The 19,703-nt window shown below is 38.8% G+C and overlaps 1 protein-coding gene across 1 annotated transcript; it reads left to right on the top strand.

Moving 5' to 3' along the window:
• The first annotated feature begins 4,274 nt into the window (after positions 1-4,274).
• mtpn (myotrophin) lies at positions 4,275-19,436 on the top strand. The gene is made up of 4 exons (XM_062444034.1): positions 4,275-4,652; positions 8,796-8,909; positions 9,602-9,685; positions 18,050-19,436. The coding sequence occupies exons 1-4, from the start codon at positions 4,581-4,583 to the stop codon at positions 18,134-18,136; spliced, it is 357 nt and encodes a 118-aa protein (XP_062300018.1). The 5' UTR covers positions 4,275-4,580; the 3' UTR covers positions 18,137-19,436.
• Positions 19,437-19,703: the final 267 nt, after the last annotated feature.

Raw genomic sequence — 19,703 nt, 5'->3', positions numbered from 1 at the left:
GTTGCCGATAAGTTGAGTCGGGGTTGTCCCATGGTTTTGCACATAAAAGTTATCCTGTCTCCAAGGTGTAAAAGTTCCTGTCAAAGTCAGCCTCCTAAATTGTCCTCGTGGATGTTAACAGAGACAGGGCCGTCTTACAAGTATGATGTTCAGTGTGGTGGCGGTACAGAGTGGTAAGCTCAGACATCAACCTTTCCTTGTTTCCTCCAGGCAATACTTTTACAGCACAGTCCAGCTCAGATGGAGGGAGTGACAGGGTGAAAACCGCTGGTCCACCTGAGAGATGACCTTGTCTCGAAATGCACCTGAATATTCCCGGATTGAGAGTGTGTTTATTTGCCGTGCCATTTCACATTTTCCACACATTTTAATACATGTGATAATCCGGCTGAACACCTGTTTGTTATGCGAATCAGCTCAGTACCTGTATGCACTAGTCCCAATGAGGGCAGTAGCGTTTAATTTCTCACCTAAGCACAGCATTTTCCAGGTGACTTCCGCTGCTCTCATGTTTCCCTGCTCTCCAAGGCGATTTAAGTCCAGTTTGTCCTCCAAATAAAGGGTTTCAAACCCGTGGTCGAGTATGAAATCCACTTTGTTCATTTGCTCGCGATAATTAATAAAGCCTCCCCTCTTTTTGCCAACTGCAAATTTCAACCTAAATCTAACAACATATTGCAATTTAACATGATATATTCAAAGATACATTATAGAAAGTTTTTTTTTTAAATGATAACATAATTTGTTTGCACAGTTCTCTCTGGTGGTTCTTTCTTCTGGTGGGCTATGCCCCACCTGCCCCTAATGACCAGTAATTGCACTGAAATGATAAGACTGCTGTATTCTGTAGTTTTTCTTATTGTTAACAAATCTCATGTGCAGAGCCAAGCTATCAATGAATCGTCCTAACTAGTTCTGGCTGTATAGACAAAGCCTGATATAGCGTATTATTTCATATTATCTAGTAAAACACATCAATGAGCCATAGTGTTGCATTGGGTTACAAGATCCTTCATCAAGATAAGCATGGTCACTGTAGTATGAGTCAATGCCACATACACTATCCTGTTTCCATTATAAGACCTACTCATAAATGTGTATTCATCCACTGATTAAAATAGTCCTCAACAGATGCACCGTTTATTTTTGTTTGAGTAACGTTTACTACAAACTTCATTGTCCTGCTGATTTTAGAAATGATTAAGCCTTTGTTAAAAATGAAACAATACATTTATGACCCAGATTATGTCCTTTGACAGGGAAGAGAAATTGAAAAGTATTGATAGACAGACAAACATATTATGCATGTAATGATGTCATATAAACAGTTTTACCAAATGAAGGTCCATAAGGTGAAGGTTTAAAGCTGTAAATGCTGTATCTCTGACTACTCAATATTCTACTGTCTATTAAAATCTAAAAACACATCAAGTTTTATGAGTTCATCATGTGTTTTGCATGTCAGATGATAATCAAAGTAATTAGTCATTACAGCTGTCAGATCAGTTTAATGTGGCAAAGCAACAGGGAGAGTACTACCCTCATAAATATCTCAAAACCTCTGCTGGATAACATTCAATGTGTCCTACTCATTCATGAACAATTAGTAACAGTAAATGTACCATTTCATCTTTAAAGAATCATTTATAATCTTCCAGTGACAGGAACAGACTGCCCCAATACTCATAAAAAGGTTTTATTTGATCAGTGAAAAAAAAAATGTACTGCAGAGGTTATGTCTATTAATTATATCAATGCAAAATCACCCATGAGGACTGAATGCTCTTGTAGTTACAGAGAGCTACATCTGCACTGTCAATTTAGTACTGTCATCTGAAATATCTTGAATATCCAGGGTGGTGAAAGTATGTTGTAGTCAAGCCCCCTCTGGACTTTTTAATGAACAAAGTTGCATACTGTCATTTTGTTGCCTGAGCGTTGCTAATAGACTGAAAAATGGAGCTGCCATGCTGTCATGCCTATTGAAAGATTACATTTCTGTCAGGCAGAAATTTTTTTTCTCTGGCATCTCTGTGCCATTTCTTTATGTAAGAGCTACTTACTTTTGCCATGGTTACAGCTGTAATATATTGATTGCAAATGTGTATTTAAAACATTCACTACACATAGTGAAATATATATCCAGTCGTGAGTATTGTTTGCTGATTATAAAATCAATAATTAAGTTTCAAATCAAGTGATGGAGGTATATTATATGGTCATAGAAGTACGTTTTAAGATATGTAATGAGACACCAAAGCAGTAAAAGAACATTAGTATGCAGATATCATTATCATTGGCTTGAATAGTTTGACTGCAATTGATTTAAACCACATATGAACCTGCGATTCTGAGATTAATTTCAGTCATAGATGTCACATTAGCATCACAAGCGGGAGAAACCTGGGCAGTAATCATCTGCGTCCTTATTACTATTTCAGTGTAAAATCTGCAGCACACACTAGTAGGACAGTTTATTACCATCACATAAAATGATTTTAATACCTGTGTTTCAGCTGCTCAGTCTGTAATGTGTGTATGTGCGTGTGAGAAAGGTGAGAGGTGTCTTGGGGAGGCATGTTGTAAAGGGGAGCTACATGGGGAGGAGGATAGGGAAAAGGTTGAATCTCATTAGTGACATTTTTATTCTCTTCTGCCATATTGAATTTTCTGTAAAACTGTGTCTTTTATTGTCCTCTTCATGCTCTGGACAGATTGGTTTTTCCAAGGGGCTGCAGATTTCATATAATGATAGCGTGACAAAACTTTTGTCATCCCCTATAATTCACAGGGGCAGGCTCGGGGGATGTATACAGTTGGCTTCATTGGGAGAATGAGATTAGGGGAAGGAAATGAAGAGAGGGAGCAATTTTGGAGAATCTAGTGGTGATGCTATGGCAAAAGGCATTTGCCTTTGAACTTGCTGTTCTGACCTTGATCTTGTACAGGTCAAGGTAAAGTAATGACAGTTTTTTCTACCTCCCACTTAATGTGTTGTCTTTCTGCAGCTGATTCTCTATTTATCAGGGACTGATTGAGCAGTTCTTCAAATGGCAAACATAGAGATGGCCCTGAAAGTGCAGATTGCTTTCAAGGGGTACTGCACCAAATGCTTTTGCTGCCTTGAGTGCCTTGAAAATAATGATGCACTATACCTGTGCTCAGCTATAACATCACTCATCAGGGCCACTGGCTCTTTGAGGCCATCTCCCACTCTCTCATACATATACATCTGAACAGGTATTTCATTGATCTCATACCGGGAGGTCAAAGTTCAGGTTCAGCTTCAGGACCTGAAGACGTTCAGTGTCTTGTTCAAGAGTTTAAGAGAAGGTTGGACTGTCACATGGGCTTACATCCAGATCAACTGAAAAGAAGATATGACCTATCCAACATAGGCCAACATGCAGCTCCCAACACATGAAATAATCATTACACTGACTCAAGTATTCTCTCACTTGTTTTGCTCATTTAGCAGCTATTGCATACTTCTAGATTGACTTGACATCAACAAAATGTCGAAATAATGGATTTTCCAGTAATGTAATCAAGAATATGCTTTAATGGATTTAAATTATTAACTTATCTTATTAACTTTTTGTTCATGCAGTCAACATAGGGCCTCTGGGTGTACGTCAAGCAAGCACAACTGGAGGACTGGTGTCAATTTATTATTAGCCTACTGTGGTTATGAGTGACCCACATGAGGGTAGGAAATTCCACTTTTGTACTTCAGTGGTAATGAGGAAGCTGTCTTCATCTACTGACTGCATATGTTTTAAGGCTGAAAATCATAAACATAATTAATAATTATCATCAACAGCAAGAAAGAACAATATTTAGACCATATGGTATGTGCTTTGCTATAAAAAATTGTTCAAACAGCTCCATCAATGCTTTCAACACGATCACCTAAACGCAACTTGAAGCTTTTTTTTGTGGTAAATTTAACTGTAGAGCATGTTCATTCAAATCATCCGTGCAAAGAGACAGAACAGCAAAAATAAATCTGGAACAAGATCCTGCACAAACAAGACTTACAGTAAATTACAAAAAAGACAAAAGGAGAGTTTTATGTAGAAAAATAAGTTAGAAAATCATAGCTGGGCCAATGATTTATGTTTGCTTGAAAAGGGTATAAAATCGCCACTGGGTGTACACCTACTAAAGAGGCCAGTGAGTGTACATCCACGCTTCTACACAGGCGGTGAAAGCAGCAGTGGAACATATAGCTGTGCCTTTAAATATTAACTTCCGGGTAACAGCATCGGAAATACTTCTGGCTTACAGAAAGGCGGATCCCTCACTGCTACTTACCTTTCACAACTTCTTTGAACCCTCCTTTTTTTTATTTGTTCCTTCTCGGCAGCTTCCAGTTACGGTCCACTCCTAACTTCATCCCTCTCTCAAATCTTTTTTTAAATCGACATTTAATCGAGTTGTACCGACCGTCCTTGCCGAGCCCCCCCCTCATCTGCTCACACACAGCTTAGCTAACTTTTGTCGCTCTCCAGCATTCAACTTGACAACTTGCCCTGCAAAACTGCGGTGTGAATTGTACTTTTGAAAATCCAGGAAGAATGGGAGATAAAGAATTGATGTGGGCATTGAAGACCGGGGATATGGACGAGGTCAAAGCTAAAGTGGTTACGGTAAGATAAGCGGGGGATAATGGCTATTGAGGCTCATTTGTGTCCAACAATTTTCTGACGAGTTAGTAAGCTAGGTAGCAAGCTAGCTAACATTACCCGCAGTTGTGCAATGTTAAGTAAGGTTATTAACATTAGTAATGGTAAGTGTAGTGTGTGGAGATTCAACACAGCTTGAGTTGAACTCGGAATAATTTAGGGTTGACGTTTTATTTGAGCAAGGACTAAGTCTGAAGTTAGCTAGCATTGTTGGCGACATACATTTGTCATTCATACATGGAGGAGGGGTAACCTTACTGTCTCGCCTTAAACCACCAGCGTTGTCATTCACGTTAATTAACATGCACATTATAATCTAGTGTGTTTTGAATTTGACTGCAGATCATGTTTAGTTATGCTAGCAGACAGCTATCGTTACCACTTTCCCCCTGCAGAGAGCAACCTGTTGGCAGGCTAACCAACAATAGCATCAGCTGGTACGTGATTTTACACATTGTGGGCAGACTGCTAACAGCTGTCTCCATTGTAGTGTAGACAATAGCTGGTTAACCACACCTGTGTTACTGAACAGTGTGTATTATAGTCAGTAGAAAGGGTTGTCTGTGGACGCACTGTCAGGTAAGTTTGAGCTAATTTTGCTACTAGCGAGGCTAAACCGACCACACGGGCCCGGGCTCCTGGTGGGCGGGGGTCTCAGCTGTAAACCGAGGAGATGGAGACTCTGATACCGCAAATCCCTCAGCACCATCCATGCTCCACCAACATAATCTCTTTCTTTGGAACAGACTCATGGAAACGTCCAAGCTTTTAAGTTCGGGTTCCCAATTTGGGCCACACTGATTTCACTACACAGCTTAAAAGGGGGGCTCCTGTAGAGCTTGTTTATAGTGATTAAATATGAATGTGGGTTTTTTAAATCAGTTTCAGGATCTTGATTGGCATGGTTTGTTTACACATACAAGGACCATGATTCCGGTTTAGTTTAGTTGCTCTCATTGCAATTACACATAATAACAACACATAGGCCTACAGAAAGAATGACTATAAATAGATGAAACAGTTTCTGTGAATTGCAAACAGGATATAAAGACTGCAAGGAGTGCTAAAATAATTATTAAACGCCATAAAAACTTTAAAAGCTGATAGTGGAAAGTTTATCTTAGTTTGTTCATAATCAATTTTTTAAGTGATATCGCAAATAGTTTGGAGCCAGTCCCGGTCCAGTGTTCAAGTTATACAATTGCGATGGGGAAACTTAAAGCCTCCAGCCAATACTGGATTTTTGGGGATGATACCGATACCGATGTTGGGGAATTTTTAAAAATCCAATATCAATATATCGACCAATAATCTTATACATACAGCAGTATGACTATAAACACAGTGCAATAAAATAATAAATAAGATAAATAATAGATAAAGTAAATGAAAAATATACAAAAATGGTCGATTAATTAAATAAATACAAATAATTTTAAAAAAAAACAGGTACGAATATATTTAACTTGAGATAAGAAAAAGAATCACATACACATAAAACGCTGCCTATATAACGTTAAAAAATATTGGTGCATATCAACTGATAATTTATTAACTTTATTATTATTAACTTTATTCATAGAATAGAATTATTAATGAGTTAGAAGGAGTTACTGTAATTTTAAGGATTTTGATATGGTAGTAATATATGTTTGGGGGCTAAACGATGTCAGATACACAATATTGTTCAAAGCAGAGCCTTTTTATATGTCGTAATACGTGTCTGGAGGCAGAAAGTTTTGCAGTGTAAGTTTGACTATTAATAGCCTGTTTTGATATCCAAAATGTGTCTCTTGAACATCAAACACTCACCCTGCAGACTTGAGAGGTGTCTGTAAAATTATCCTGGTTAAAAGGCTATATTCAGGTGGAATTAATGGTATTTACAATGGATTCCAAATCTGATGTAGCACAGCACTCCACTTAAATGTGTATTTGTGCATTTCACTTTAAATTCAAATGTTGTTTTTCATAGGTTCATAGTTCCTTTTTAAAGCCATAAGATGGCTGAAACTTCAAAGTCACATGAAAGCTAGAGATATTGTAGAAAAAGATGTAAATGTACATTATAAGATACAGTACAGGACATATTTGCATATTAGAGTTAGCTTAATTGGAAAGCTGTGGCTTTATCAGGTGTATAACCCACTGTTACTAATTATTATTCTGAAGTTATGATCGCAGAATTAGGCAGTTGGGAGTTTTCTACAAGGAGTGTTTTTCTCGTTTTGACGGTCCTCTTGAAACTCGTAGCCATTTCATTGTCCACAAAAGTCTGATTACAAACATCTGCAGTGCTTTACCGCTTTTCTGTGGTGGAAACAAAACCATTTCGATTTTATCAGCCACTGGAGCGACAGTCATTGACGGTAACATTTAAAACTATTAACCCTTACATACTGCTCATATTCTGGCATTTCACAGTATATCCTCATATCTCTATACACAATAGAGCAGAGAGAGTGTATTCTTGAGTTTGTACACTTTTTTTGATGGAGAAAAGGCATTTACAATCCCACCTTACATAACAATTTCAATTAAATGTGAATAAACAGTATTTTTGAATAAATATGAGTCAAACACTAAACAACTTTTTGTGTATTCTAGGTCATATAAGGCAAAATCATCACATTTCTGGCTAAAAGAAAAAGTTTTTTAGGGTTGTGTTTTCTTGTCTCAAATATAATATTCGGTCAAATTAGACCCTGAACAGTATGTAAGGGTTAAAAGAGGTTGAGGTTTGATATCCATCATTGGATTCAGTGGGATGGGTGTGAAAGGAAGAATAGTCTTCAGTGTGTTGTACTTGACCTTCAGCAGAGTTTGTGATGGAGGTGAAGTGCGGGAGTCACAGGCAGGGAGTGGTATAGTGTGGATTATGATATTGTTGCTGAATGATTTCAGGGTCACAGTTACAGACTCGGTTCAACTGAGTGATAGCAGCCACAGCCAGCTCCTGTATGTTTTCTACCCAGTGCTCCAGGACTAAACTTTTTACATTACTGATCAATGCAAACTCAACTTACAGCCGACAATCTTCCTGCAGACAAAAATATGTTTAATTCTTCCCCTTTCACTGTTTCCTGTTTGCTGCCTAAACACAGAGCAGTTAAAGCAGTATTAAGGTGCAACTAAGACATTTTGTGATACAACACACAATTTTTGCTTTATCTAAGCCCAAGTGTATTGTGCAAGCAGCTTTTTGAACTTGAAAATTGATCTCATTATATTTTGATGGTAACGATCGATTAGATCTGTAGTAGATAGATAAATTGAGTATTGATTTCTCTAAGTCAAACTATACAAGTTCAGATATTTTGTATATCAAAACTGTAATGAAGTTATGTGGGTCAGGAAAGGACTATTTTTGCTGGATCATTACATTTTGATAACCAGATTCCTAGACAGTATCTAATCTCCTGTCACTATAATAGTAAAAATACAGTTCTGCTATTTGCCCATTCCCCCTTTTTGACTGGCATCTCAGCTTTATTAGATTTCCTTTTAGATGCCTTGGGGGAACCAGATAGTCAAGCTACTTCTGTCATCCCCAGATCAGGTGTTTTCATATGAGGGTCTTGTGTAACAAGATAAACCTCTACCTCCCAAGGCCTCTAATAATCATACATCCTGTAATGGAGGCTCATTTTCTGAGCTGATGAATGCTTTTAGCCTCTTTTGCCTTCATCCATATGCAGACAAAAAGGTAATCATATACAATTTTGAAAGCACTAACAGTCACAGCTGTGATTGATATGTCTTCCATTAGGTATTGTCACTGAAAGGCTACCTGGTCCACACAAAGCTCTGTGTGTGCTTAGTATGGTGTGATGTGGATGAGGAAGGGCGGTGAATTAGTCCCTTCTCCTTGCTGCTGCTAAGTTGACGGTCTGTGGTCTAATAGCACCACAAGGGGGAAATAAAGAGGAGAGGATGTTGTGCATGTAATTGTCACCGAAGTTCAGTGTGAGCTTATATTAACAGTGAGTGTTCCTGTTTCAACTAACAAAAGGTTCCTCAGATCTCCTTTTAATGCATATTGCTAGCTTTTGGCAACATTGAGTGTATCTGCTCAGTCCTGTTGATGTACTCTCTCTTTTTTTCCAGGCCGAGGATGCCAACCGGACCCTGGATGGTGGGAGGAAGCCTCTGCACTACGCTGCAGACTTTGGTCAGACGGATGTGGTAGAGTTCCTCATTTCTATAGGAGCAGATGTCAATGTAAGAACCACAACAACCACTTCACATCGCCGTCTTTTTGCATTTATTTGCCTACTGCCCACAAAAAATAGCAGTGCATATGTCTACCTCCCTTCATTGTCTAAGCCTGTTCTTTGCCTGCTTGAGTTTACATAAGCGTTATCAGTTTGTTTAAACAAAAGCAGTATGTGTCTTTAAAATAGTTCATCATATGCTTTTCATATAGCCAACGTCCCTTTTGTCTCTCTAAACAATAAGGCTTATCAAACTTCACATTTAGCCTGATCGGCCCCCAGAGTTTCAGTCTCTTATGGTGTCGTGGTAGGACATTGATCCGTATCCACTTAACAGCACTTACCCATCCAACGTTTATTGACATCTGTAATTTGGTTGCAGCTCTTTTGTAACTTGCAGCGTTTTCTAAAGGTCTCAGATGCCTGTTCAATAAGTTGCAGAATTGCATGAGCAAAGCAGCATGAATTTTTGAACCCCAGTGTACTTCTGGTCATGGTGATAAGTTTAAAACCAACCTTGGAGAAACAATTCAGTTATTTGAAAATCAGTAGTGTTCTATAAAGAGTAAAACTTATCTTAAAGTAGTTTTTTTTCTCATTTATTTTAATAAACAGAGGGATATGCCTATGATTTGCTGATGTGTTGTTGTTTTTTTGTCTTTCTCCCACACATGCCTTCACCACTTGCTCCCGCTTCAGGCTCCAGACAAACATGGGCTCACTCCACTGATCTCTGCCTGTTTTGAGGGTCACCTCTCCTGTGTCAAGGTCCTGCTAGAAAAGGTTGGTATTCTGATTTGAGCATGCATTCATGCATGCATATACATGCATCTGCACACAGAAGTGCCCTGGTGTCCTTCACCCACCAGTGCATGTTGATGTGTCAGAGGCTCCATGTGAGTCATGATTGCTGATGAGGTAACTCACTGGACAAAGGGCCTTTAACACAGTCCTGTGGAGGCTGTGCTGGAATGTTCATAGAGCATCACAGTATTGCTGCTGTTCACTTGTTTTGTGTGTGTGTGTGTGTTTTTAAAGCAGTTTCATTCATGGGTGCACAAACGTTAGCTCCACCTAAATCTCTGCCCGATCCTTCACCTCAGCCTCCCTTAGTTGTTCAGCTGTGGAACGATCTTCAATGCTACCTCAGATACATGCAGGCATGTGCACACATGCACTCACAGTCAGAGCCGTGAGGAGAGAGACAATACTGTGACACAGCTGACATAGACTGTAGTAATGCAACTCAATAACAAGCGTACCATATTCATGCCCATTCAAACAAACGTCACCAAGCTGAAGACAACAGATTTGTGCCATTGCCTCACAGTTGAAAAGATTGCCTCATTTGTAGGTGGAGGAGCTTGTTACTGCTCAATCTTAATAACAGTCTAATCTGAGTAATGCTTTCACAAGCAGGTCCATCATCTTGGAGGGCTAGGTATGGCAACACCACTTGGTCAAAATACATGCAAAACTGCAGTAATAATATTAGTCCTTTTTCAAAAAATGCTTTAACCAGTTAATCTTGAACATGTTGTTCAAGGTGGAGAAATATAAAAAATCAGGTGATAATTACAGATATTTCTAATGCAGTGTATACTATTTTTCCACAGTTTTTTTTTTATCAATTACTATAGAGGATGCAACATTTAAAAATAACCCATTTGCATACAGGGTTTTCACTGCATAAGCAAAAGTATGTTTGAAATGTTTCATGATAATTAAAAATGAAAGGGTACTAAATTGTGTCAAAGGCTTTGAAAAAATATATAAAACTATCCTCAGTGATCAGTTCAGAATAATGATTTTGATCAAAAATAAATTTTATATTATTAAAAACATGTCTGCTACTCATAAATCCAGATTGATTTTCATCTTTAATTGAGTCTAGAACGCTTTTAAATCTCTTGGAAAATACAATAACTAACAACTCATAATCATTATTGAGCAAACTAATGGGCCTCCAGTTGTCAATTATAAGCAAGTCCTTTTTCGGTTCAGGTATTTGATGAATGACATCCTGTGTAATTTGTCATGCTGGTAGGAACTGTAGATTTAGAATTGCTCTCTGAAAATACATCCATAAGGTATGGGGCTAGCAACAACAGAAAAAAGCTTTTAAAATTCAGAGGTGATTGAATCATTATGAGGTGACTTATCACTTCTTTAGATGATTCATGGCATCTATAAGTTCTTAAATAGTAACTGGAGAGTCACACATTAACTTTTCCTCCCAGCTAAATGAGTTTAAACCTTCCACATAATTAGAAAATGCTTACATAGCATCCACATTGAACTTAAAAGTAGAACAATGTGTATAGCACTACTTGGAGATATTCTTCGTATTATCAAATTCAGGGCAAAATTGTAATTGGCATGTGAATTTTCTGGTTTAAAGAAATAAACAGAGAGAGATAAGACAAATAAAAGACAAAGGTGAGCACATTTTAATTCAGATGGAGCAGAGACAGAGCTTTATTTTTGAAAGCCAGTGTCTTCTGTTAGTAGCACAAACTGAGCATCACTGTGGGAGAGGAGCGTACAACCTCGAGGACTGCATGCTGTCGTGTAGATGGCTTGCATGCAAGTGTGTTTCAAACCGTCAAACTGTCAGGAAGAGATAGATATTCAGGAGGCTCAGGGTGAGTGAGCAGCTGTCTGTTCCCAGCCAGGCTAAATGAGGCAGGGTAAATGAAAGCTCCTCTACAGAGTTGTTTCGCGGTAGAATCATCTTGGCTCAACGAAAGTAATGGGAAACAGGGAGGGGGGTATTCACAAGTAAACTCATACTACCGATAAAAGGAGTAGTTTTTTTACACTCGATACAATTGCACATGCACCATTCACGCAGACTTTTTTTTTATCAGTCCAGTTTTAGCTGCACTTTGAGGCAGACATTTGAAAGAAGAGGAAACTGTAATCTATGTGCAGGAAACAGTAGTGTCAGGTTGGAGAGACACTTGCATGGTACTCTACTGCTTACTTATTCCTGTTGGCATCGTCTGTATTCATCATCCATTTTCATAAACACCCTCTATCCCTCGCATCAGCAACCCAGCAGTCTTGCAAGCAGTTGGCCAGCAGCTGGCAGGCAGCTGACTACTGCTGTCTGCTGGCCGTCAGTGCTGTTGGCTCAAAGATTAAACGAATGAGGCAGCCAATGCCAACAGGAAGAGAAAAAACAGTTTACTACCCCATAAGTTGTTCTCTGTCAAAGTAGCCAATGTAACGTTGGCAAGCTATTCTGGGCAGGTTCATTGTTCTGACTCTTTTTCACATGAACTATCAGCCCTGAATGTCTTATCCCAAATAATTGAATGTATTATTGTCGCATTTTCTACCATAGGCTTTATCAGTTATGAGTTACACAAGCTGTGTTTTATTTCTACTATTATTAAGATGATAAGTTGGTAGAATGATTTTTCTCATTTTTAGAGATCTTCCTTTTTAGAAGCAGGTCTTCCAAAATGTGGACGGCCTGCTAGACGACACATTTTATGTCACACATCACCTCCACATCAGAATGATAGGATTCAGCTATAACAGCATATGGTACCTTTTTTTAAAAAATAGACTGTTTTTTCAACTGCAGCTATTTTTCTTTATTTCCCCTGCTACCAGTCACATATCCACAGCCTCAGTAGATCTAGCCAGAAGCATTTCTATATCTGAAATAGGCTGCAAGTACTACATCTGCATTGGAAACGAAAGCCCCTTGGGTGGACCATCACTTTTTTTTTTAATGAAGCCTTTGTCTGTCGTATTGTGTGAGATGAGACAGACCTGTGTGTCAGCCGTAGCTCATCTGAACAGGGATTACAGTGGAAGGCGAAGATATGAACCCACAGGTTTGCTCCTCTCACAGCTCTGTACTCATCTCCACTAAGCACCAACAAGGATTAACGCAGAGATGCTGCCAAAAGGTCATCAGTCACCACAGGGACCAGATCTCAATACATCTACCCCTGGCAGCTCTGAAAGCTCACCATGTGTCTTAACATGAGATGAATAGATTGTCCCAGAGCCACATCGTTGACTGTGCGGCTTCATATCCACTCTGTCTGGCAGCACCTGTAGCACCACAGCCACCGTCCTGCAGCAGAAAAAAGGAGCCTTTTGAGAATACTGAATTGTGACAATTGGACTGTCAGACATTCTTGTGTTGGCATACAAAATGGCTTGGTTCCCTGGTGCATCATGGGAGCTGACCCCTGCCCCCATGACTGCATGTTGGGCTGTTGTTAGCAAAAAATTATGAAAGACCATTTTAACCCCAATAGGTGACCCAGCCGTAAGATCCTGCCGGAAAGTGCTGACTACAGCCTGGAGAGGCCGGCCAGTTAATTTACACCAACAGTGAAGGGACACACACACACACACACACAGGCGTACACACATGAATATACACACATAATTTCTTCTGTGAGGAACTGTAACCATTGACAAGGAAGAAATGCAGCACTATTTTATCAAGTTAGTTCCTATTATGGCCTTGCTCTTTAAAGTTGACCCTAGAAGGTGTCATGAGACCATCTATTTATATTTCTGTACACATTGTAGTTCTCGAAATTCAAAAAATAGAATAAAAAGTAAACGTGTTTGTTTTGCCTCTATAGATAACTGTCTTTTCATGGCAATGCTACCCAGGTAAGTATGATGTAAGGTAATAAAAGATTCACTAATGATGAGTAAACTTAGATTCCAGCTCTGCTCTCAGTATAGAAGGCATTTTGTGCTTCACACACTTTAGTTGATTTTTGCACAAAGATTACATTTTGTAGCTATTATTTTCATGATCCTGGAGATTATCTTCTGTGTCTTGATTAATCAGTAATAATAATAATAATAATAACTCTATTTATATAGCACCTTTAAAAACAAAGTTTACAAAGTGCTTTGACTGACAATACAAAGCAAAAGCAGTACAATAAATGTGATAGTGTAAAATAAAATGAAATAAAAGACAGTAGCGATAAACAGACAAACGAACAAACGACATCACATCAAAGCTAGTCTGTAGAAATAAGCTTTAAGAAGTGAATTAAAAGAAGTTACCGATTCTGCGAGCTGTATTTCCTCAGTCTGTGGTGTCAGAAAATGTCATTTTATCAGTCTGAAACTAATAAAAATATACTCAATTTATCAGCATGACAAAGCCCTTACCTTTTATAGAAGCTAGAATCAGCAAACACATTACCTTTTTACTTGAACTACTACAATTATTAATTTATTATCAACATAGTTGCCATCAATGCTCTGTTGTGCAGCTCTAAACTTCATAACTCATTCCAATAACTTTATTTTTCTTTTAAACTTTTTGAACAACTCTTTCAACCATCCCTAAAATCTTTACTTCAGGCAGAACCTATCAGAGACAACCTGCTCCAATACAGTTATTGATTTTTCCCCTGTTCCCATAATAAAATCTCCCCTCTCCCAGGTTGGTAATGTGTGACCGGTGCCAGCAGGTCAATAGTCTGATGTAAGCAGTGTTAAGACAGAGGAGTAAGCATTATTTGACAATTTGTGTGTGGTAGACCTTTCAAATTCATTCTCTAGTGGCACAATGAAAACTTAATGGACACTTTGGTAGGTCAGTGGCATTACGTTACTGACCCAGTGCTGCTTCGTATGGCTTCATAATCCAGGACGATGATGCATCTCAGTTTGACTGGAGATACCCTGGGAGTCTATTCTTACTCATTAGGCCGGTGTCTCTTTGTGCCACTGGCTTCTCTTTGAATGGATAATGTTTAGACAGTGAGGTGTTCATGATGGGCCATTTTTCAAGTTGGGGGGGAAAGCTCATTACTGTAAGTGGTGTCAGGAGTATGACACTGTGCTTGGTTGGCCGTTTGGGATGTCACGGTGTATCTTGAGAGACCCTAACTGTGAGGAGTATAGGCCAGAGCTATTATTGTAACTCCACTGTAAATACCCACGGGGTGTATCAATCTGTGGCAGACCCTCTAATGTTCGGGGGACCATACGTGTGGGGACCAGAGGGGAATGCTCATTATGAGATTGTTTTTACCTCAAATATGTTGGTCTACAAAAAGTTATATAATTGTGTTTGTCAGAGAGACACCTTGTTTGTGCCCAAACAAACATGGTATTGGTGGTGAAAGTGCATTAGGTCAAGGTCTAATGCAGTTTCCTACCATCTAAATGAGGCCTGTAGAGTCAGCTATGAGGTATGGTCTTGAACCAGCTACTAATGACTTCCCCAGAGCTGAAGAAAGAAGGGAGGGGGGGAAGAGAGATTCCTCCTAGTCCACCCTTTCACCCTCCCCCCCGAACTTGCTAGAGTGGAGAGAGCACAATGATTGGCTACCAAGTACCTGATATGAATGAGTCAGCAGCTATTGGAAAACTTCAACTGAAACCACAAAAACTTTATTACTAATTTTTTTTTTTTTTTGCTTTGGTTCATTTATGATTTTACAGATGGATTAAAACAACCGTCTAAATACCAGGAACATTTTTTAGAGCAGAAGGGTTCTGGTTTCCCCTGAATGACACTGAAGGAATGCTCTGTGTATTTACAGATAAAATGAGGGGAAATTGATGGTCTTGTTACACCAGGACACCAAAGCCATCATACGTGTATAAAGGTATTATCATGTGTTAAATGTTGTCTTTTTTTGTGTAAACTAGGGCTGTGGCGATGTAAAAGTGTTCAAACTGGTTTAATAGTAATCCAATGACTGGACAAGCAATGAGAGCCCATGAATGAGGCTGGTAAAAATGATCCATCGCGTCCCTTTTTGTATCTGTGGGTTGTTTCCACAGCACCCACTGCTAGGGGAACAGCTTTATCCAGGTTATCGGTGAGATCTTTGCCTGTTAGCCCCGGGTCAGTCTACCTCCTCCAGCTTTTTTTTGACATCCAGCTGGGGGGACAGCAGTAGCCAATCCTGTCGTGTCGGAGCCTCTGTGTCAGATCTCTTAATGACAAATGCTGAAACGGGTTTAAGCTTGTACCTTGGACTAGACCAGCAAAACCAGAAACCAACCCAACCCTGGGGTAAACTACTGCTTTTGGTTGTAAAATATGGCAATTGCTCAAAGGGACTTTGGGGGCCAGCAAATGCCATAGTTAAAACTGGACTGACGTAATCCGAGTATTGACAGATGCATACTTCCAAGAAATATGAAGTGTGTTACACATTTTTCAAAAACCTTTCTTACTTTTGTTTTTCGTCTCCTTACCAATTAGAGATGTAGATCTGATGGGTTACCGGCTCAGCTCTGGTAAATCTCTCGCTCGGGATGTGCTCTGTTGCTCCTGTGACATGGAATTTGCTCCCAGACAACCATCCTCACACTTCTGGGCGCTCAAACTGGGTCACATTGTTTTTTTTGATGCCCTGCTTCTCCACGCAACAATAGACTCTCTCTGCCGTGGCTCTGTAAGCCTTTCGCTAAGAGGCTAAAGTTGGCAGGCCAAACAAAGCAGTGTCTCTCCACTACATGCCCCTCTACTCCTCTGTCGCCCATTAAATCTGTTGTCACTACATGTGCATCTAACGTGTTGCTTATCTCATCGCCTTTCTTGTTTTACAGACATTTTTTGTCATCAGTAATCCGTATCATTGCATCCACTCTATTTCACAGTCCTTCTGTCCCTCCTTCTTATCCATCAGAGTTCAACTGGGTTTGTGTTGTTTGGATTTAGACAGTGACAGTCACAGTAAAAGTGATAGATATTTTGCCACTATTGATTTCAGTAGCATACCATTGTAGCTGCTCAATATGGGTCTGGGTTATATCTGGGGGGGTGTATAGTACACTCAACTCACGAGACAAGACGATACACAATATTGAGTAACGAGAATGAGATTTTAACACTATTTTTAAGAAAACATAAATGACGAAATATATGACTAGAAAAATAAAAGATTATATGTCACAAAATGCAAAACAATCCAAAAATGTCATCTTTTAATGAATGTCACTTCAGTTCTACTTTCTAAGTATGAATTATCATATGCACTTCCTCCACCCCACCATATAGATAGATATTTTTGGTATTTATGGTTGTTATTCCCATGAATACCAAAAATGAATTATGAAACAATTCTAGTATATAAATATAAATGAAATAAGGAATCAAATTACCGCAAATTATAACATATTGCTGATTTAAAAAAAAAAAAAGAAAACAGAAATAAAAGTTAATTGCACAAATCCTGTGCTGCCCCCTGAATACTGCTTCACAAGACAGCATTCACCGCAACAAGAAATATAGTCGCGTTTAAATCTTTCGAGATCTCGTCACATCCCTAGTTTTATCCCAAGTAACTGATTAGTGCTATTGACTCTCCATGGCACATGGTTGACCACCACAATAAAGCCCCTTTTTTACCATAGGGATTCTTCTGTGATATCTATCAACTTTCCCTTTTGTCACTTTTCCTGAACTTTTTAGTTGTGATCTCTGCTGTCTACAACGTCCTCCCCCCCCGAAAATTTGAAATTGTCTTCATTAAATCCTGCTAAAACTGAAATAATGAGTAAACATGGATACTACACAGTAATTTAAAAAAAAAAAAAAAAAAAAACAACAATCTGCCAAGTAATGTTATGTTCCAGGGTTTTTTAGTCATTGGCATTATTACAAATGTTAATGTGATTTTGATTAAAGTTTTTCTACCTTTTGGAATAGAAAGTTCAGGGTTTTGAGTTTGGCTCTATTGTTCTTGGCACCCAAAAAGTTCCTGATCTCTGTGGTAGTACTCGATGTCCTAGAAATTATAGTGTTTGCAGAGAGGTTTTGTGTTTTGCTTAATAACCATAACACACTGTTGATTGTCGCGAGGAGTGTGTCTCCACTTAATACAAAGAACAACATAATGACTCCTTGTTTTTTTGTGTTAAAATTACCTCCCAAACAATGCTGTTGATTTTAAATCCATTATTAACGTAATTCACTCAATGCTCACAATCCTTCAGATGTGGAGGAAATTGGAAAGAGGTGATTTTTAGTTCTTGAGTTTAGTTATGTTTGTTCAAAAAGGGGCTTTAAATTCAGGTCTCTGCTCTTCCCCTTAACCCCTGTCCTGATGAATTCTGTCATACTGCGATGAAGTCTTGATACACCTACTAAGCATATTTAATATTCATGTCCCCTCTCCCCCGCAGGGAGCTGACAAAAACAGAAAAGGACCAGACGACATCAGTGCCTTTGAAGCTGCCGAGAGCGATGCCATAAAGGCTCTGCTGAAGTGAACCACCACAGTGTGGGAGGTGGCTGGACAGGTGGGTGAACGGACAGACAGACGGATGCAGTGGTCCCCTGACAGAAGATGGACTCGCCCCTTTACCCTGATCAACCTCCGTCTTAACATTGCTTTTGTCTGTTTGTTGTGGAGGGTCATTTTATCTGTCTAGTGATTTTCCTTTACCCTGTTTGTTTTTTGTTTGTTTTGTTTTGTTTTTCCCCCACCCCCAGGGTTTTGGGATAGGATTCTTTTTTTTTTTTTTTTGGCCTCTCTTTGTAGCCACTTGATGTAAGGACTTGGTAATTATTTTCTCCCTTAGGGACCAAACACTGAGGGAGCGCTCTCGCACCTGGACCCTAAAACACTGCTCAGACTAGAAACTCAGACTCTGTAACGTAAACGCGAAGCTTAGCACTTAAATACACATCTCTCATTTTGCAGTCGTCTCTTAAACCTGAAATGAAATGATGATAAATCAATAGCGTGTTAATATTTTTTACGATTTCAATATAAGTATTGTAAGGCCAGGGCTTTAATCTCATAATGAACAGTAATTGCACTGTACTATACTAGATAGAGTGAAAAGAACGGTTGTAAAGTTTCATTATATTAACCTTTCATTATGTGTGGCCTCTTCCTCTACCTTGAGTTTTTTTAATAGACTAAACTGTCCCTCCAATCCAATCTTTGAAACTTTGAAACTAATGTTGAATGAGAAAGGTGGAGAGGTCAGATTTTCCTTTTCTACTTGGCCCTGTATCGCTTACATATCAAATGGCGTTTTGGACAAATTTTACGTCAGTGATGCATAAAAAGATTTCTGTATTCTTTGACCAATCTCCATGCTGGCTAACTCGAAAGACTTGAATGTTGTGATTTTGAAATCTGTTACTGAAACCCTTTTGAAGCAATGATAACAGCACATAATAGAATAAGGAATTTTAGAAATTTGTTCATTTTGTCACCCTAGGAGTGAGATTTCAGACTGAAAATTTCAGACCTTTTTGTTGCAGCCTCTGTTTATTTTGCAAATGGTTTACTCCGGGTTCTCTGAATGATGAGTAAATGGGGGTTTGAGTTGAAACCGGAGGGTGGGGGCTGTTGGTGTTCTCCTTGCCTTGGATTTGGTTAGAAGCCCTGCCTGTTTCGCTGCATGTCAAAACTGCCTCTGCTTTTACGCTATGATATGGTCGCTGTCCTCTTTTGGTTGCTTTCAAATGACTTACTTGTAATGGAAAAAAAATGCTCTTGCTGACTTTGTTGTGACAAAAAGTCTGTAAAAACAGAAATAAAAAATATCTATAAAATGTTTCTGTCATCTGAAACTATTTTCATTGAAAACAGATTTGAATAAACCTTTAAAATTTGATCCCTTATAATTAAATTGATTGTTTGCAGATGTATCACTGCCATGAGGTATGTACACTGCACATCATAATGTTGTCTGCTGATAAATTGAGAATTCAGTTATTTATTGAATTAACTGAATAAAACATTGTTATATGTGATCTTTGTCATGTGACTTTAAATGAAGACAAAAACATTTTGTGATCATTCCAGCCAGCTGTGATCAG

This window comes from Scomber scombrus, chromosome 22, assembly GCF_963691925.1.
Source record: "Scomber scombrus chromosome 22, fScoSco1.1, whole genome shotgun sequence".
Classification (NCBI taxonomy): domain Eukaryota; kingdom Metazoa; phylum Chordata; class Actinopteri; order Scombriformes; family Scombridae; genus Scomber; species Scomber scombrus.
Note: the sequence above shows the minus strand (reverse complement) of the source record. Positions and strands in the feature narration are given on the sequence as shown.